Source organism: Leopardus geoffroyi, chromosome D3, assembly GCF_018350155.1.
Source record: "Leopardus geoffroyi isolate Oge1 chromosome D3, O.geoffroyi_Oge1_pat1.0, whole genome shotgun sequence".
In the NCBI taxonomy this organism is placed as follows: Eukaryota; Metazoa; Chordata; class Mammalia; order Carnivora; family Felidae; genus Leopardus; species Leopardus geoffroyi.
The window spans coordinates 35,088,551-35,105,851 of record NC_059339.1 but is presented as its reverse complement, the minus strand read 5'-3'; the positions used below and the strand labels follow the sequence as shown (position 1 = coordinate 35,105,851).

The window sequence follows — 17,301 nt, the reverse complement described above, 5'->3', positions numbered from 1 at the left end:
ATTGCGCCACCCAGGCGCCCCTCAAATACTAACTTAAGTTGGTTTTTTAACTTTCCTAATGATGAAGAACCACTGGGATACTTGTTAAAAGTACAAATTCCTGGCTCCATTTCAAACCTACTAAGTCTGTATTTTGATAAGCACTCCAGGAGTTTTTTTGTTTTTTTTTTTTTTAATCATCAAGTAGGACTACATCAAACTAAAAGCCTTTTGCACAGCAAAGGTAGCAATGAAAAGGCAGCCTGTAGAATGGGAGAAAATACATGCAAGCCATACATCTGGTAAGGGAATAATATCCAAAATATATAAGGAACTCCTACAACTCAGTAGCAAACAAACTCAATTTAAAAATGGCCAAAGGACCTGAACATTTTTCCAAAGAAGACCTACGAATGGCCAAGTATATGTAAAGGTGCTCAACATCACTAATCATTAGGGAACTGCACATCAAAGCCATGATGAGATCTCACCTCACACCTGTTAGGATGGCTGTTAACAAAAAAGCAAGCGATAGCAAGTATTGGAGACAGTATGGTGGAAAAGGTCCCTTGTACACTCTTGGGAATGTAAATTGGTGCAGCCACTATGGAAAACAGCATGGAGGTTCCTCAGAAAATTAAAAATAGAACTGCTGTCTGATCCAGCAATCCCACTTTTAGGTATATATCTAAAGGAAATGAAATCAGTGTCTCAAAGTGGTATCTGTAGTCCGATGTGTGTGTTGCAGCATTAGTCACGATAGCCAAGTATAGAATCAACCTTAGTGTCTGTTGATGGATAAATGGATAAAGAAGATGCAATCTTCATATTTACAATGGAATATTATTCAATCATTAAAAAAAAGGAAATCCTCCCATTTGTGTCAACATGGATAAACTTAAAGGACATTATGCTAAGTGACATAAGCCAGACACGGATAAATATTGTATGATCTCACTTATATGTGTAATCTAAAAATGAACTCATGGAAACAGAGAGTAGAATGGTGGTTGCTAGGAGCTGAGGACTGGGGGAAATGGGGAGATGTATATAGCATGGTGACTAGTTCATAATAATGTATACTTGAAATTTGCCAAGAATATAGATCTTAAGTGTTCTTACAACATATACACAGATAAAATTAGGTGTCGTGATAGATGTTTTAATTAGCTTGGTTGTGGTAATCATTTCACAGTATATATATCAAATTACCACATTGTACACCTTAAATATAAATAGTTTTTGTCAGTTATATCTCAGTAAAGCCAGTGGGGGAAAGATAATGAGGTGTGATGAGAGTGCACATTCTTTCCTCCCTGTTGATCTTAGGAGACAAAGCATTTGAGTTCTGTTCTATTACTGGGAGTTGTTTGCCATTGATGAGTATGAAGTTTTATCAAATGCTTTTTCTGTATCTGTTGAGACTATCAGTTGGCTTTTAGTCTGTTAATACAGTGAATTGCACAGATTGATTTTCACACATTAAGCTGACTTTGAATTACTAGGATAAATCCCAGTTGGTCATGATGGATTGTCCTTTTTATATATAGTTGGGTTTAATTTGCTAGTATTTTTATTGAGGATTTTTTTTGGCATATGATCATGAGATATTATATGGATCTGTAGTTTTCTTATAAAAGACTTACTCTGACTTTTGTACCAGGATATTGATGGCCTGCCTTATAAAATATGTTCCTGCTTCTTTCATCTTTCAGGAGAGGGTATGTAGAATTAGCATTATTTCTTCTTTACATGTTCTGTGAAATTCACCGCTGAAGCCACCTGGGCTTAGAGTCTTCTTTGTTTTTAAATATGAAATCAATTTCTTTAATAAATATTGAGCCACTGAGATTGCTTCCTTCAGTGAGCTGTGGTAGTTTGTGCCTTTCAAGAAATTTGTTTCACTTAATTTGTTGAATTTATTTGTGTAAAGTTGTTGATAATATTCCCTTATTACCCCTTCATGTGTTTGTAGGATCTGTAGGGATGCTCTCCTTTTATTGCTGATTTTGGTAGGTCTTCTCTCTCATATCTAATTTGTCTTACCAGAGATGGCAAATTTTTAAAATTTTTTTATGTATTTATTTATTTTTAAAGAACCAGTTTTCAGTCTTACTGATTCTTCTTTATTTTTAAATTTGGATATATTCCTGTTATCTTTCTATATTTGATTCTGGTTTAATTTCTTCATAATGTGAAAACAAAATTTATATAATTTTAATTACTTTAAATTTATTAATGTTTGTTTTTGACTCATGACATGGCCGATCTCAGTAAAATTCTGTGTGCCCTTGAAAAGAATGTATATTCTTTTGTTGGATACATTTTTATACAAATGTCAGTTAGATCCAGTTGATTTGAATTGATGGCGTTTTTCAGTTCTTTTATATATGCTTGTTGATTTTCTGTCTTACTGAGAGTAGTTGAAGCCTACAACTATAATTATGAATTTGTCTATTTCTCCTGTCAGTTTTATCAATTTTTGCTACCTGTAGTTTGAAGCTCTGTTGTAATTGCATATACATTTAGTGAGCTGATCCTTTTATCAGTGTGTAATAAGTAAAGTTCTTTGAGAACCGTTTGTCTGATATTAATGTAGTTACTCCCAATGTTCCTTTGATTAGTGTTTGCATGGCATATCTTTTTCCATTCTTTTACTTTTTAACCTACCTATAGAATTACATATGAATGAATTTCTTGTTAATAGCTCATAGTATGGTCATTTTCCCCCTGTTTGATGGTCTGTTTTTTTCTTTTTCAGTTTTCCTATTTGTTTGTTTGTATCTTTATTTCCAGCATAGTTAACGCATGCAGTGTTACAGTAGTTTCAGGTATACAATCTGACAGTTTTTTTAAATTGGTGTGTTTAGTCCATCTGCATTCCATATCATTATTGGTATGTTTGGATTAGGTCTGTCATTGTTTTGTTTGTTCCTTCTGTTTTTCATTCTTCAGTTTTTCTTTTACTGCTTCTATTGGGTTATTTTTATATTTTAAAATATTCCATTTTAATTTACCTAGTGTGATTTTGATTATCCTGTGTATAATTGTATTGGTTGATCTGGCTTTACATTATATATTGAGGTCACAGAACTATGTATTAAATGCTTAATATAAGTTGATTGAAGTAATATTTTTAGAATCTAATTTTGGTTTTTATTCTGAAGTTTTCCAAATAAGGTGATTGAAAGATAATGTAAGCTTTTCCTAACATATAGTCTATTAATATATTATATTGCTGTGTATGGTTTTTTAAAATATTTGTTTATTTTGAAGAGCAAGAAAGAGAGCAGGAGATGGGCAGAGAGTGAAAGAGACAATCCCAAGCAGACTCCATGCTGTCAGCGCAGAGCCCGACACAGGGCCTGATCCCATGAACTGTGAGATCATGACTTAAGCCAAAATAAAGAGTCAGATGCTTATTAACCAGCTGAGCCACTCAGGTGCCCCTGTATCTGAAATATTCTTAAAAAAATATTCATGACACTCCTTCATTCACCAATAATGTGCTTTGCTTGATCTACAAAGTGCTTTATCTTTATAAATCTCACCTAGACTAATGCCTGGTGATATTATGTAGATCCATTTTGCTTTTGAGTCAGAATTCTTCTGTTTATATATGACTCCTAATTTTAACTGTAAGCTTTACACAGGGCTAGTTTTGAGGACAGTGCTATGTTTAAGAGATTCTGTTTATATGGTATCAGTTGAAACAGTTGCTGCATGATCCCAAGGTAAACTCTGCCTGGTGTGTAGTATCAAAAAAGTTTCCTTATTCAAGTTTATTTCCTCCTCTATAAAAGATTTGAACTATTTGAACTCTGGCAGTTTTTTTCTGTTGGAATGTAGTCTGATTTGGCTATATTTGGATTAATTTAATCTAATTTTGATAATTTACAAGCTAACTCAGTTCATTTAGGTGACTTTGGGTTTTGTTTCTATTGAAATCAAATATTTTAAATCACCAATAGAACAATTCGAAGAACACAGAAGATCTTACTAATCCTCTGTTTAATAATTCACTTAGATGCTAGAATGTAGCTTTACTTAGACCTATAATATTCATCTATAGGAAATTTATAGCATGAAAACTAAAAATTATGCTGGTCTGTTCTGTTTATTGTTGTGGTCCAAGTCTTGCTTCTGTTGGCCAGCAACCTCAGTTTAGCTCAGTAGTATACAGTAGAGCTCTCTGTGATAATAGGAATGTATCTGTATTGTACAGTAGTTACTTTAATTTTAGTTAATTTAACTTTCAGCAGCCACATGTAGCTCGTAGGTCATCAGATGGCAGTATTGGTCTAGTCTCATGACTTCCCTTTTTTTTTTTTTTTAATTTTTTCTAATCTTTATTTTTGAGAGACAGAGACAGAGTCAGAGTATGAGCAGGGGAGGGGCAGAGAGAGAGGGAGACACAGAATCCGAAGCAGGCTCTAGGCTCTGAGCTGTCAGCACAGAGCCTGATGCGGGGCTCGAACTCATGAACTGTGAGATCATGACCTGAGCCGGAGTCGAACGCTTAATCAACTGAGCCACTCAGGTGCCGTCACTTCCCTTTTTATATTTAAAACTCCCTGCTTGGAATTTTTTTGGGGGGTCTAAAATGTAAGCTTAGGCTTCTATCAGGGTCCTTGACCTATTGCAGAGCAGGAGACAGAAAACTGAACAAGTTAGAAAGAAAGTGATATATGACATAATTACAGTATGGTAGGAATTCAGTCAATGAATAGATTGATAAAGTGACTGTATAGAGATGTCTGGGAGTTCTGTGAAGGAAAATAAACACTTCCAAGAATTTTAACTTGGAACGGTTTCATAAATATAATCTAAGATGGTAAAATTGCCAACCAGACCTATCCAATTCTTGGTTGGGTCTTCAGAAGTAAATTCCAGACCAGTACTGAACTACCAGAGAATCTGTTAGAACTTTCTACCTTTAGAGACAGGCTGAAATGACAAACCCTTTGCCACTGCTTTCACTTCTGCTGCTTGTGGTTTCCTGGAAAACTGGAGATTAGGTATTAGTCTAGAGAAGGTGGAAAAAAATATAAAAGTAGTTCTCTTTTCTTCTTTTCAGTGACAAATTGAATGGACTTAAACAAGAGAACTTTAGAAGGTCAAATTCTTAAATGAAACCTTACTTTAGGACTTACAAAGACAGAGAATAACAAGTTACATTAACTGTGGTGTATACCTTTAAGTAGGTTTTTGCTGCAGATGTATACAAATAACCCTCCTATGTCCATTCTTTACAGATCCAGGATGAGAAGACTGACAAAAGAAGAAGCTAGCTGAACAGCTATAAGATGCCCAAATCTGGGTTCACAAAACCAGTTCAGAGTGAAAATTCTGACAGTGACAGCAATATGGTAGAAAAACCATATGGAAGAAAGGTATATGATTATCTTAAAGATGGGTTGACTCTTTTGGAACTGGGAAAAACTCCCCATTGGTAATTTTAGTAATTACCCATAAAATAAAAACAGTTGGATGCCAGTTAAATCCAAACCATTTATCTAATTCCTTTAAAATTAAATTGGATTCCTGGGATAAGATTGTTTTTCATTCCCTGAGATAACACATTTACTAATATGGCATATTTACTTACGAAATAATCATTGAGAGGGGGTGAAAAAAAATCCAAGACATCACAGTCATTTGGCATTTCTTTCTCCACTTCCTGACCCCCAGTATCAAAACACATACACGGTAGCAGTTCCATTTTCCTTGTCTTTAGCCTTGGATAAATTTATATGACTTTTCTAGCCTCAGTGTATCTCTCTGTATTGGAAGACAAGACTGCTTTATAGAATTGCTGTGACAATGAAATGGCATCAGTATGGTGCCTAATGCAATGCTTGTTACATAATAAATGCTCAGTAAATGTTAACAGTTTTTGTTGTTTATTGTTAGTGATTGGCAACGACCTGTGATTGTCTTTTAACATCTATCCTTCTTCACTCCTATTTAATTTAGGCTCTCAGAACCTTCATTTAGACTTCTGCAATTGTCTCCTAACTGGTCTCACTGTTCTTAGTCTCTTCTGTAGTTAATTTTACACAGTATCTCTTTTTTTAAGCTTATTTATTAATTTTTAAGAGAGACCACGTGTGCACATGCATCAGTAAGAGTGGAGCAGAGAGAGAATCCCAAGCCGGCTCTGCACTGTATTGCAGAGCCTGATATGGGGCTTGATCTGACAAACCGTGAGATCATGACCTGAGCTGAAATCAAGAGTCGGATGCTTAACCGACTGAGCTACCCAGGTGCCCCATTACACATTATTTTTTAATTTTTCTTTTAGGTGTTGTGTTTTGTTTTGTTTTTCCTTTTTATGTCTTTTCTTCCCCCTTAGTCTTTTTTGTTGTTGTTGAAGAACATCTGAAATGGTTCCAGTTTTTGGCAAACAAGAATAGAGCTGTGATGAACATTGTATACAAATACTGTTTTTAATAGCTTTATTGAGGTGTAATTTATATACCCTAAATTTCACTCATTTAGTGTATGATCCAGTGATTTTTAGTAAATTTATAGAGTTGTGCAGCCATCATCACAATCCAGTTTACACCATTTACATCATTGCGAAAAGAGCCTCATGCCCATTGCATCCAGTCCCTATTCCCACACCAACCCCAGGCAACCCCAAATCTGCTTTCAAAATCAGGAATTTTAAGTTTCCAGACTTTGTTCTTTTCTAAAACCATTTTGCCTATTTAAGGTACTTTGCATTTCCATCTAAATTTTATGAAATTTTCTACAAAAAAGCCTGCTGGGATTTTTATAGGGATTTTATTGAGTAGATCCATTTGGATAGTATTGACATCCTAACAGTATGTCTTCCAGTTTATCACTAGAGAATATCTCTCTGTTTATTTAAACCTTCAGTTTCCATCAGCAATACTTTGTAGTTTTTAGTGTACAAATCTTGAGCTATTCTTGCTAAATTATTAGTGTTTTATTCTTTGGGATGCTATTGTAGTTAATTTCATTTTGGATTTTTCATTGCTAGTATATATAAATATAAATGATTTGTATGTAGGGATTTTCTATTCCATGATCTTACTGAACTCATTTATTGGTTCTAAAAGTTTATGGATTCCTTAAGATTTTCTACATATGGAATCATGTCAACTCCATATGAAGATAATTTTACTTCTTTTCCAGTATGGGTACTTTGATTTTTTTTTCGTACCTGATTGCCCTGGCAATCTTTGCCTTTTGATTAAAGTGATTACTCCATTTACATTTAACATAATTATTTATAGGGTTAGACTTATACCTTCCATTTTGTTCTGTGTTCTTATGTTTCATATTTTATTTGTTTTTCTTCCTTCTGTGCTCCCTTTTTAAGTTTTTTTTAATATTTACTTTTGAGAGAGAAGGAGACAGAACTCAAGTGGGGGAGGGGCAGAGAGCAAGAGAGGGAGACACAGAATCCGAAGCAGGCTTTAGGCTCCAAGCTATCAGCACAGAGCCCGACGTGGGGCTCAAACCCACGAACCATGAGATCATAATCTCAGCGGAAGTTGGACACAACCAACTGAGCCACCCAGGCACCCCTAATGTTAAGTATTTTTTAATATACTATTTAAATTTATTATTTTTTAAACTGTGTTTTGTAAATTGTAATCTTAAGATGTTGATCTGTCGTTTATACTGTGCATCTAAGTATTATAAATTAATAGTGACTTAATTCAGTAAAATATAGCAACTTAGTTCCTGTATAGCTCCATTTCCTCCACTTTTTTCGTGTATCTATGTATCTATACATGGATTCATCAACATTTGTTACCAATCCAATAACAGACTATTATAATTTTATACAATTTTATCTTTGAAAAAAATAAGAGGAGAAATACATATTCATACAATTCTTTTTTACCTATAAATTTGCCAGTTTTGTCAGTCTTAATTTCTTCTTTTTATAGACTCAAGTTATTGTTTGGTTGTCATAAGAATTTTAGCATTTACTGTAAGATCTTCAGCCATGATTCTTTAAGTCTTCATTGATCTAGGAATATCTTGATTCTCCATATTTTAAAAACAATATTGTTGAAATATAATTCACATACCGTATTTAAAGTGTATATAATTCAGTAGTTTTTAGTATATTTACAGAGTTGTGCAGTCATCTCCACTATTGATTTTATTTTCATTCAAAAGAGAAACATTATGTACCCATCAGTAATCATTTCTCATTCTGTCCCCAACTCCCACAGCCCTAGGCAGCCACCAGTCCTTTCTGTCTGTATAGAATTGCCTATTCTGGATGTTTCATACAAATGGAATTATATAATATGTGGTTTTTGTTGACTGTTTGCTTGCTTTATTTTCAAAGGGCAGTGTTGTTGGATATAGATTTCTTGCCTTCTTTTCTTTTAGTAGATTGAATGTCACTCTACTACTTTCTTGCTTTAACTGTTTCTGATAAGAAGTCAGCTATTAATTGTTTTGTACCTTTGTCACGATGAATTTTTTTCACTGCTTCTCTCTCTTTGTCATGTGCTTAGGATTCTCCCTTGTGTTTATCCTTTTTGAAGTTTGTTGAGTTTTTTGGATCTGTAGATTGAAGGTTTTCATGAAATTTGTAATATTTAATTTACTGATTTTCTATATGTATATGTGTGTGTGTATGTGTGTGTGTGTGTATTTTTGCCATCTCACATCTGCTGTTGAACATATCTAATATATTTGTAGTTATTTTGCCTTTCATTTTTTTTTGTGAGCATGTGAGTGGGGGAGGGGGAGAGAGAGAGAACAAGACAGAGAATCTGAAGCAGGCTCCAGGCTCCGTGCTGTCAGCACAGAGCCCGAAGCAGGGTGTGAACTCCAAACCGAGAGATCATGACCTGAGCTGACGTCGGGGACACTTAACTGACTGAGCCACCTAGGCGCCCTGTTACTTTGCTTTTCAAATCCATTATTTCCATTTGGCTCTTTCTGTGATTTTTCCTTACTGGTATTATTTGATAAGTCATTATTGTCATACTTAAAGTTTTTAAACATTGTTTTATTTCTTTATAATAACTTTCAAATCTAGTATATGGGCTTACTCAGAGAAATTTCTCTTGAATACTTTTTTCCTTGCTTTTTTTTTTATTGAAAACTGGACAATTTAGGTCATATACTGTAGCAGTTCTACAGTTTTGGGTGCTCATTATTTCCCACCTGAACCTTGTAATTGTTGCTAAGTTGGTTTTTTGTTTGTTTGGTTTGTTTTGTTTTTTGGGTTTTGTTTTGTTTTTTGTTTTTTGGTTTTTTTTTTGAGTAAAATGTTAGGAGTTTGCAGTATTTGTCACAACCACTGGTATCCATTTTTTTCTTTTTATATTTTAGTCTTGCTTCCACAGAGGTACCCCTGTGTCTGTATAAATTAGTCAGCAGCCATTGATTGGTCAGGAGTTGTACTCAAACACCATGAGCCAGTCAGATTTCCACCTTCTACAGGCACACTTGCCTGTGTTGGGGAGTGCATTCAATGTTAGGGCATTTTTGAAATCTGTCCTGGCATTTACTTTTTGTTGGGCTCACCTGGGTCTTGCTGTGCTTGTGTGCAGTCAACTAATGATATGTAGAGGATATGGATCCTCTCAGATTTCCTCTGCATGTACACATAATCTCCCTGTCAGTGAGAGATGCATGGAGAGCTTAGCCCTTCTCCGATCTTTCCCATTGATCTTCTCCTCTCAGCCAGGGATGTGTGTCAGTCTTATCTGGCACACCCTGTGGCTCTCTCATTTCTGTAATCTCCCTGTTAAATTTCTTGCTTATTCACCGGCTTGATGCTCTTCTGCAGCAGGATCACAACCTTAGGCTAATAAGATGTATGTTTTTTGCCCCCTCCAATCATTTCCTACCCTCTTTGCTATTTTTAGAAACAGTGCATCTGGATAGGCTTTTTACACCTTCTTTGCCAATTCGAGTTGACACACTCTGGCAGCAGAGATGCTGCTTTTCTTGCCAGCCCCACCCTGGTAGCACTTCATGCAAACTAAGCATCAGCCAGGGAATGTGAGAGCATTCCCCAGGCAAAAATGCCAAAGACACTCACTGTTCTTGTCCATAGTTCAGCAGTTTTTCTTGAGGGGAAAAAAAAAATGCTTCTCAATTTGTTGTTTGCTTTTTTTCAGTTTTGGGAGCCTTAAGGTGGTTGTTTTTGACAATTTTGTCTAGATTTATAGTTGTTTCTTGGGGAGGTAAGTTGCTAATACCTTTATTCCTCCATAGACGACTTTCCCCAAATGATATTTTAATTTGCCAAATGTGACAAATCATAAGCAAAGTATTTTTACTATTCCTTTTATTTAACAAATCTTACATTGGATTCCTATTGTGTTATATATTCTTTTATGACACTTGGAATAAAATAGTGAGCGGTTAAGTGAGTGATTTAAGTCTTCATGAAGACTCTAAACTTGAACACTCTTCCTGTTTGTCTGAATGTTTTGCTCTCAGGACCCCTTCAGTGTAACTAAAGATCCCAAAGAGCTTTTTTATATGTGGGTATATCTGTTGATATTTACAATATCAGAAATTGAAACTGAGAAAAACTTTAGATTTTTTTTAACTGGTTTAAAAAATACATATGTGTATGTTTACCCACATAGTATATTTTTATGGAAAATAACTATATGTTCCAAGACAAAAACTATTAGTGAGAAGAGTGTCATTGGTTTTGCACGTATCTTTAGTGTGTGACTTAACAGAAGACCACCAAATTCTCATCTGCATCTACATGCGGTGTATTTGGATATCACTTGTCATGTAGTGTCTAGAGAGCTGCAGTATATATTCTTGAGAGTATGAGAAAGGTGCAGGTGGCACCTTAGTGTTACTGTGAGCATATTTCTGGCCTTGCAGATCTTCTGAGATGGTCTCAGATACCATAATTTAAGACCACTGTAAGAAGCACATTAATGAGAGTATTGAGTGTCTAATGATGGGACAAAAAGGAGAGAAACAAACAATTCTAGAGGGGTCAGTAATGGTGTCACAGTAGAAAAGTTACTTAGTCTGGATTCTCAAGGATGACTAAGTATTCAGCCAGCAGGAAAGTAGGAACAGAGGACGGTCCAAGATGTAAAAAAGACCTAAATCTGTTACAATAATAGATACATATAAAGTTAGGATGTGGCCTGTGGAGGATGGAGGGTGGGAGGTAAGCATTAGACAGCGGCCAGTTCATTATGGCCTGATGTGTTGCTAAGGAACTTGGAATTTATCCTGTAGCCATTGGGCCAAAAGGGTCATAGTAGAGACCAGTTAGAGTGTTTTTTAAAAAATCCAAGCAAAAGGCAGTGTGGGCAGTGGCTATGGGGATGGAAGGAGTTTGGCAGACATAAAAGATGTTGAATGAATTAAACTTGTGTATGTAGAAAAAGTAATCTGGATCCACCCTGAGTTTGATTGAACTATTCCTTGAGAAGGAATTTAGGAAATAGAAGAATTGTTGTTTTCAGAAGCATGTTTGGTTTGTACTTGTTGAGTTGGCCATCAGAACATCCAACAAGAAGTATTGGTAGGCAGTTAGATAGATCAAAGTCCAGAACTCAAAACAGCTCATTGGAAATGAGGATTCGTTGAAAAGGTTAACCTTATCATTATGGAGATAGAACCCAAAGAGAGTAGAGCAAGAAGGAAGGAGAATATGCCTAGGGAAATTCAAATACTTTCAGAATCATCGAGAGATGGGAAACAAGGACAGAGAGAACCAGGAGAGATTAAACAGAGAAGAGTAGCTAAGGGGGTCTATATGCCAAGTGCCACAGAGATGAACAGGAAGAATGAGGCCACTGGATTTTGTCAGCTGGGATACCTTAAAATGTCTTTGTGTGGTAAAAGTAATTTCAGTAGAATTGTAGGGACAGAATACAGTGCTAGATTTGAGGAGAGAATTAGAACTTTCATTTCTAAATGTTTGAATATAGTGAAGGTTGCATTTGTGAAATTATATTTGGGCTGCTTGATGTCAGCTTGTTGAAACTTCTTTCTTCCTGGATACTTTGTATGTATCTTTTGAAAGCTGCCAGTAAATATACAGTAGTGGCAGAGCATTGGCCTCATAAAAATGTAGAAACAACAGCAAAAAGCAGACATTTTTCACTAACATTTCTATTAAAAACATTGCTTCGGTAAGTTAAGAATACTTATTAATCATTAGATTTATACAGGGGAGTCTGGGTGGTTCATTCGGTTAAGTGTCTGACTCTTGATTTCAGCTCAGGTCATGATCTCACATTCATGGGTTCGAGCCCCACATTGGGCTCTGTGCTGATAGCTCCAAGCCTGCTTGGGATTCTCTCTCTCTCTCTCCCTCTCTTTCTGCCCCTCGCACTCTCTCTCAAAGCTAGATAAACATTTTTAAAAAATCATTAGATTTATATCATAGGAAGAATAAATACAGAATATTATATATTTCTTTTATGAACTTTTGGCTTACCCAGAGTGATGTATTTAACTGTTCTCAGTCTCTGTTCAATCATTCAGTACTTTTTCAAGATCACATACTTATTTTGTTTGGGTAAGGGTCAGAAACTCTTCTGAGGCAATGCACATGGTGCTTATTGCCATGTTTTACAGGATTTCTGAGCAACTTGACATTGAAAGCTGTTGTTAAAAGTAATTTTCTGGGGTGCCTAAGTGCCTCAGTCAGTTAAGCATCCGACTTCAGCACAGGTCATGATCTTGTGTGGGTTGGAGCCCCTCATGGGGCTCTGTGCTGACAGCTCAGAGCCTGGAGCCTGCTTCAGATTCTGTGTCTCCCTCTCTGTCTACCCCTCCCCCTCTCACTCTCTCTCTCTCTCTCAAAAATAAATAAACATTAAAATTTTTAAAGTAATTTTACTCAGTTTTAAATAGATATTTGACTGCTTATTTGTACCTTAAGAAGAGGAAGGGCTATAATTTCCTGCTTATAGGCCATGTTAACTGCTGCTGCTTACAACAAAATGAAGTTAGAAGGGAGGGCAGGAGAGGAAGCACAATCATATTAGTCAACTGTATATTTGCAAAGCATATTCTTTTGTTTGTCTTTTCTTTAGTGAGTGAGTCGCCCTAAAGCCAGCCTCAAGCTTCTTCTGAGTTTTTTCTTCCATATAATTTAGAAATGAGTATACAGCTGTTCTGATAGAGACCTTGTTTACAGTTTAATAGGACACAAACTATATTGCCATTATGAGATCCTAAATAAAATAACCTGAACCAAAATTTAATTTCTTAAATGTATTAAATAGAGCATAATTTTAAATAATAACATTCTCTAGCAATATACTTTTAATATAAAATGCTTTCATTATTTCATTAAATATCATAATAGGGGTTCATCAAAAATGTCTACTCATAATTCTTCATATAGTTTATCCTTTCACTAATATGTGGGATTTTTTCCCATTGATTTTAGTTTTTAGAAATTTTTCTGTTTCAGCTATAAATTAGTATTTACGATTTGTAGATCAAAATCTTTGATAAAATCTTCTATGAAAATCTAAAATCTAGGTTAAATTCATGAAGTGTGTGGGAGTAGGTGTGAATCATTTAACTTTCTAAGTAGCTGTCTTATCCTTTCCATCAATATAATTCAGACTTTCATTATTCCATAGCCTAGTGATATAGAGAAATTTTTATTTTACCATTCAAGTAATGTAATACATGTTGGTTATAGAAAAATTAGAAAATACATAGAAGACTAATGAAAACAAATTGCCTTATAAAAAACCATCAACAATCTGAGATTGTACCCTACCCTACTTGCAAGCTAATCTGTTTCATGGCTGCTGGCAGCAGATGTGAAACTCTTGAGTGGAATAGAAAGGAAAGTTTATTTCTCATAGGCAATAGTAGTAGTGATCTATCAGCATTTGTGCCTGTAACCTGAGCCCTGTTTCTCACAAGGGGATACAAAGAGAGCCAGGTGACAGCTACACATAAAAGGGGATTGCAGTACGGGAGAAGAACCCCAAATATTTTGTAATGGACAGTAAGTCTATCAGAACTTTGCCCCAAAGGGAGAAACTGTTTATTATATGGAATAGTAAACGGATCTGCTCTTTGCTCCAGGAGGAGATCATATCTTCCAATGCTGTTCTCCATATAGATATTCTTGAAAAGATAGTCCCGAAAAAGGGAGTTAGTGCTTCTGTTTGTAAGAGGTGCAGATATGCAAGAGACCCATGGGGAACTGTCTCCCCACACATTAGTAGTGCTGTTACCCACAGATAGCTATCAACATTTTGGGTTATATCCTTCAAGAATTTTCTATGTACATATTTTTTTCTGAGTAAATTTTTACCTTTTCTTTTTTCTATCTTAACTGATTTGGTAAAGGCTACCAGTACATTGTCTAGCAGTAGCAGTGATAGAAAGTCATTCTTGTTTTGCCATTGATGTTTTGCTGTTACTGATTTATTGATGTATAGTAGACCCCAAATGATACATTGATATTTTTATTACTGTGTATGGTAGCTGTTGTAGGTTATTGAAAGAATAACAGTAATATAAATGAAAAAGATTTAAAATATTTTGAAATAATCTAACAGAGTCCTAGACTTTTCTATGTCATGGATATGGGAGAAGAATGTGCCAGTGATTTGTTCCTGGATTGATACTGTATTTATATCATTTGGTAATACAGAAATTTCAGGACAATTGGATATAACTATTTTGAAAGTTACTTTCCCTAGATCTGAAAATAATTTTTAAAGTGTTGAAGAATCTCACAAAAACGCTTTGTTCAGGTAACACTTCCAAGGACAATTTTATTTTACAACGAACAGAACTAGTTGGTAGCAGTTGCAAATGTGCACCCTGATCACCCTGTTGCAGAGGAGAGTATGATCAATATGTTCTAGGGAACATTTTCCACTCAACGTGGTATCAAATTATTTTTTTTTTAACTTGTTTTATGGCACAGTACAGTATCTTTACTTACACAGGTGCAAGGGAAAAGGGACATCTTCGTGTTTTTCTTAGATTCTTTTATTAATAATAAAGACTTAAAATTTCTAAGGCAAGTCTCTAGAATTTTGTTGGTTAACTTTGTATTAATCAATCATGCCTTTTTATTTCTGATGCTTTGACATTGGGGCCTGCTGATACTGGGGAGACTGACGTTCCCATGGCTGGCCAATTCCCAGAGATCTTAACTCACTTGTGACCATATATTTCACATGCAAACCAATCCAGAGTCCAAACCCAACCACCAACTGTATCCAACTCTCACATTCTGGGCCACTGTCCCTGCCCTAATAAATTACATGAGAGCCATGTACCAGACAATAAGAGAAACAGTGCCCATACCCCAGAAACTGCTGCAAGCCAGGCCTTGCCTTTTCTTTCCTGAGGAAACCACAATAAAAGCTTTTGCCCACATTTCCCTTCTCTCCCTATGCCTCCTGACCCACCGTGGTGCTACCCTTTGTGGCCCTATGTGGTGTATAGCATGCCCTCCCTTGGAAACTGTGAGTAACAAACTGCCTTTTCAGTGACAGTAGTCACCTGATCTGTTGGCTTCACCATACCTTAATAATAATAAAACTACGTTTTTAAAACAACCTCATAAACAAAATACATGCCTGTGAAGCTTGATTTCATTGGCAGAAGTGGAAAAACAGCTCAAGAGAATTTAACTTTACAACTGAGAAGTAAATAATATAAGGCTGTTATTCTTCCGCTATCTTTATCAGTTAAGATATAAGGAAATCACATTCTCTTCCTGATTTGTTAATATATTTATCAAAAATGACTGTAGACTCTGTTGAGATGTTACTTTTGTCACCTGTTAAGATCATCATATGGTTTTTCTTTAATTTTTTGATATGGTGAGTTGTCTTAAAGAGATTTCTAATAATTATTATTATTGTTTTCTTTGGGTGAGCCTGCTTGATTCTAAGTTTTAAGACACTAAATTTGATTTGACAGTTTAAGATAATTTACTTTTGCATTTATTTCATAAGGAATTTAGCTTATAACTTCTATCTTTTGGTATGTTTTAGACTTAAAGATGGATTGGTAGCTTCTAATCATACCTTTATGCTGTAGTATTATTTACATGAAATGGGAAATATCTGTTCCTTGAACTTGTTTTAAATCTCTTGTAAAATCTTCTGGGCTCTAGTACCTTTTTGTAAACTTAAAATCTTTGGGTATGGATTTATTGTCTTCTATGATCATTGGTCTATTCAGGTTTTTTGTTTCTTTCATGAGTCAACTTTTAGTAATGTGTGTTTTCTAAGAAAATAATCTTAAAATTTTAGTGATATAAAAATGAATACAGTATTTTTTGTATTTTTTTTTTTTTGTAACTTTTCCATAACCCCTTTGGAATTGTATGTAGGTCTCAATCCCAATCTTTATTATTTCTCTTTTTCATTTTCATGATTGGACTCACTGAAGTCTTATTCTATTGCTCATTTAAAATCACCTTTTGATTTTATTGATAAATTCCACTCTAAAAACACTATTTTGTTTACTATCTTCTTTCCCCTTTTCCTTCCTTTATTTTCTTTTCTTGGGTTGAAAGCTGGTATCTTCTGCAATCTGAGTCTACTTCTAACTTGCTTCTGAGAATCTCTACAAGTATCATCTCTCATTTATTATCATAGATAGTTTGGGAACTGTTCTTTTAAGGTGATGTGGCTTATTAGTTCTTAGTGTCTGCCATGTTTTTCACAAAGGAGTTCTTATAGCCCAGTTTAGATGTACAGTACCAATTCAGATATTAAAATTATAATAAGTGTGAACTTGATAATGGCTGTAGACCATGAAGGTAGGATATTCACCTGGAGTGGGTATGGGATATTAACAAAACACAATATATTTTATTGTATCCAGAATCACTTTTTTCTGATTTATATATTTGTTCATTGATGGTGACATGTATATTATGCTTACAGAGTTTTATTCAAGATTTTTTGTTTTACTGTTACTTTAAAATTATATTGTTAAGTAAAAGTAGTAGAATATGAGACAAGTTAGAAAAAATGATACAGTTGTTGAAACTGGCTCTTGAATACATTAAAGATAGTGGTTTGTAATATCTGTCTACTTTTGAATATATTTGAAAATTTTCTTCATAAATTTCTTAAATACTGTCTTGCTTAGCTAATATTGTTATAACTGTATTCATATTTGATTTTTAATAGAGTAAAGACAAGATTGCATCATACAGTAAAACTCCAAAAATTGACCGAAGTGATGTGGGCAAGGAGATGAAAGAGAAATCGTCCATGAAACGTAAACTTCCTTTTACCATTAGCCCATCAAGAAATGAAGAACGAGATTCAGACACAGGTAGAATAATTTGTTCTCTGATAAAATCTTAATCAT

At 34.8% G+C, this 17,301-nt stretch overlaps 1 protein-coding gene across 5 annotated transcripts in view; it reads left to right on the top strand.

Annotated features, from left to right (window-relative positions):
* Positions 1-17,301, top strand: part of ANKRD12 (ankyrin repeat domain 12) — a 129,864-nt gene that overhangs the window by 31,469 nt on the left and 81,094 nt on the right. For 4 of the 5 annotated variants that reach the window (XM_045457069.1, XM_045457065.1, XM_045457067.1 and 1 more), the window contains exons 2-3: positions 5,235-5,372; positions 17,118-17,265. In XM_045457069.1, the coding sequence (XP_045313025.1) occupies positions 5,286-5,372; positions 17,118-17,265 (235 nt within the window). In that variant the 5' untranslated portion in view covers positions 5,235-5,285. Of the gene's footprint in view, positions 1-1,647; positions 1,701-5,234; positions 5,373-17,117; positions 17,266-17,301 lie in introns of those variants that run through there. The other variant, XM_045457068.1, reaches the window with a different exon arrangement.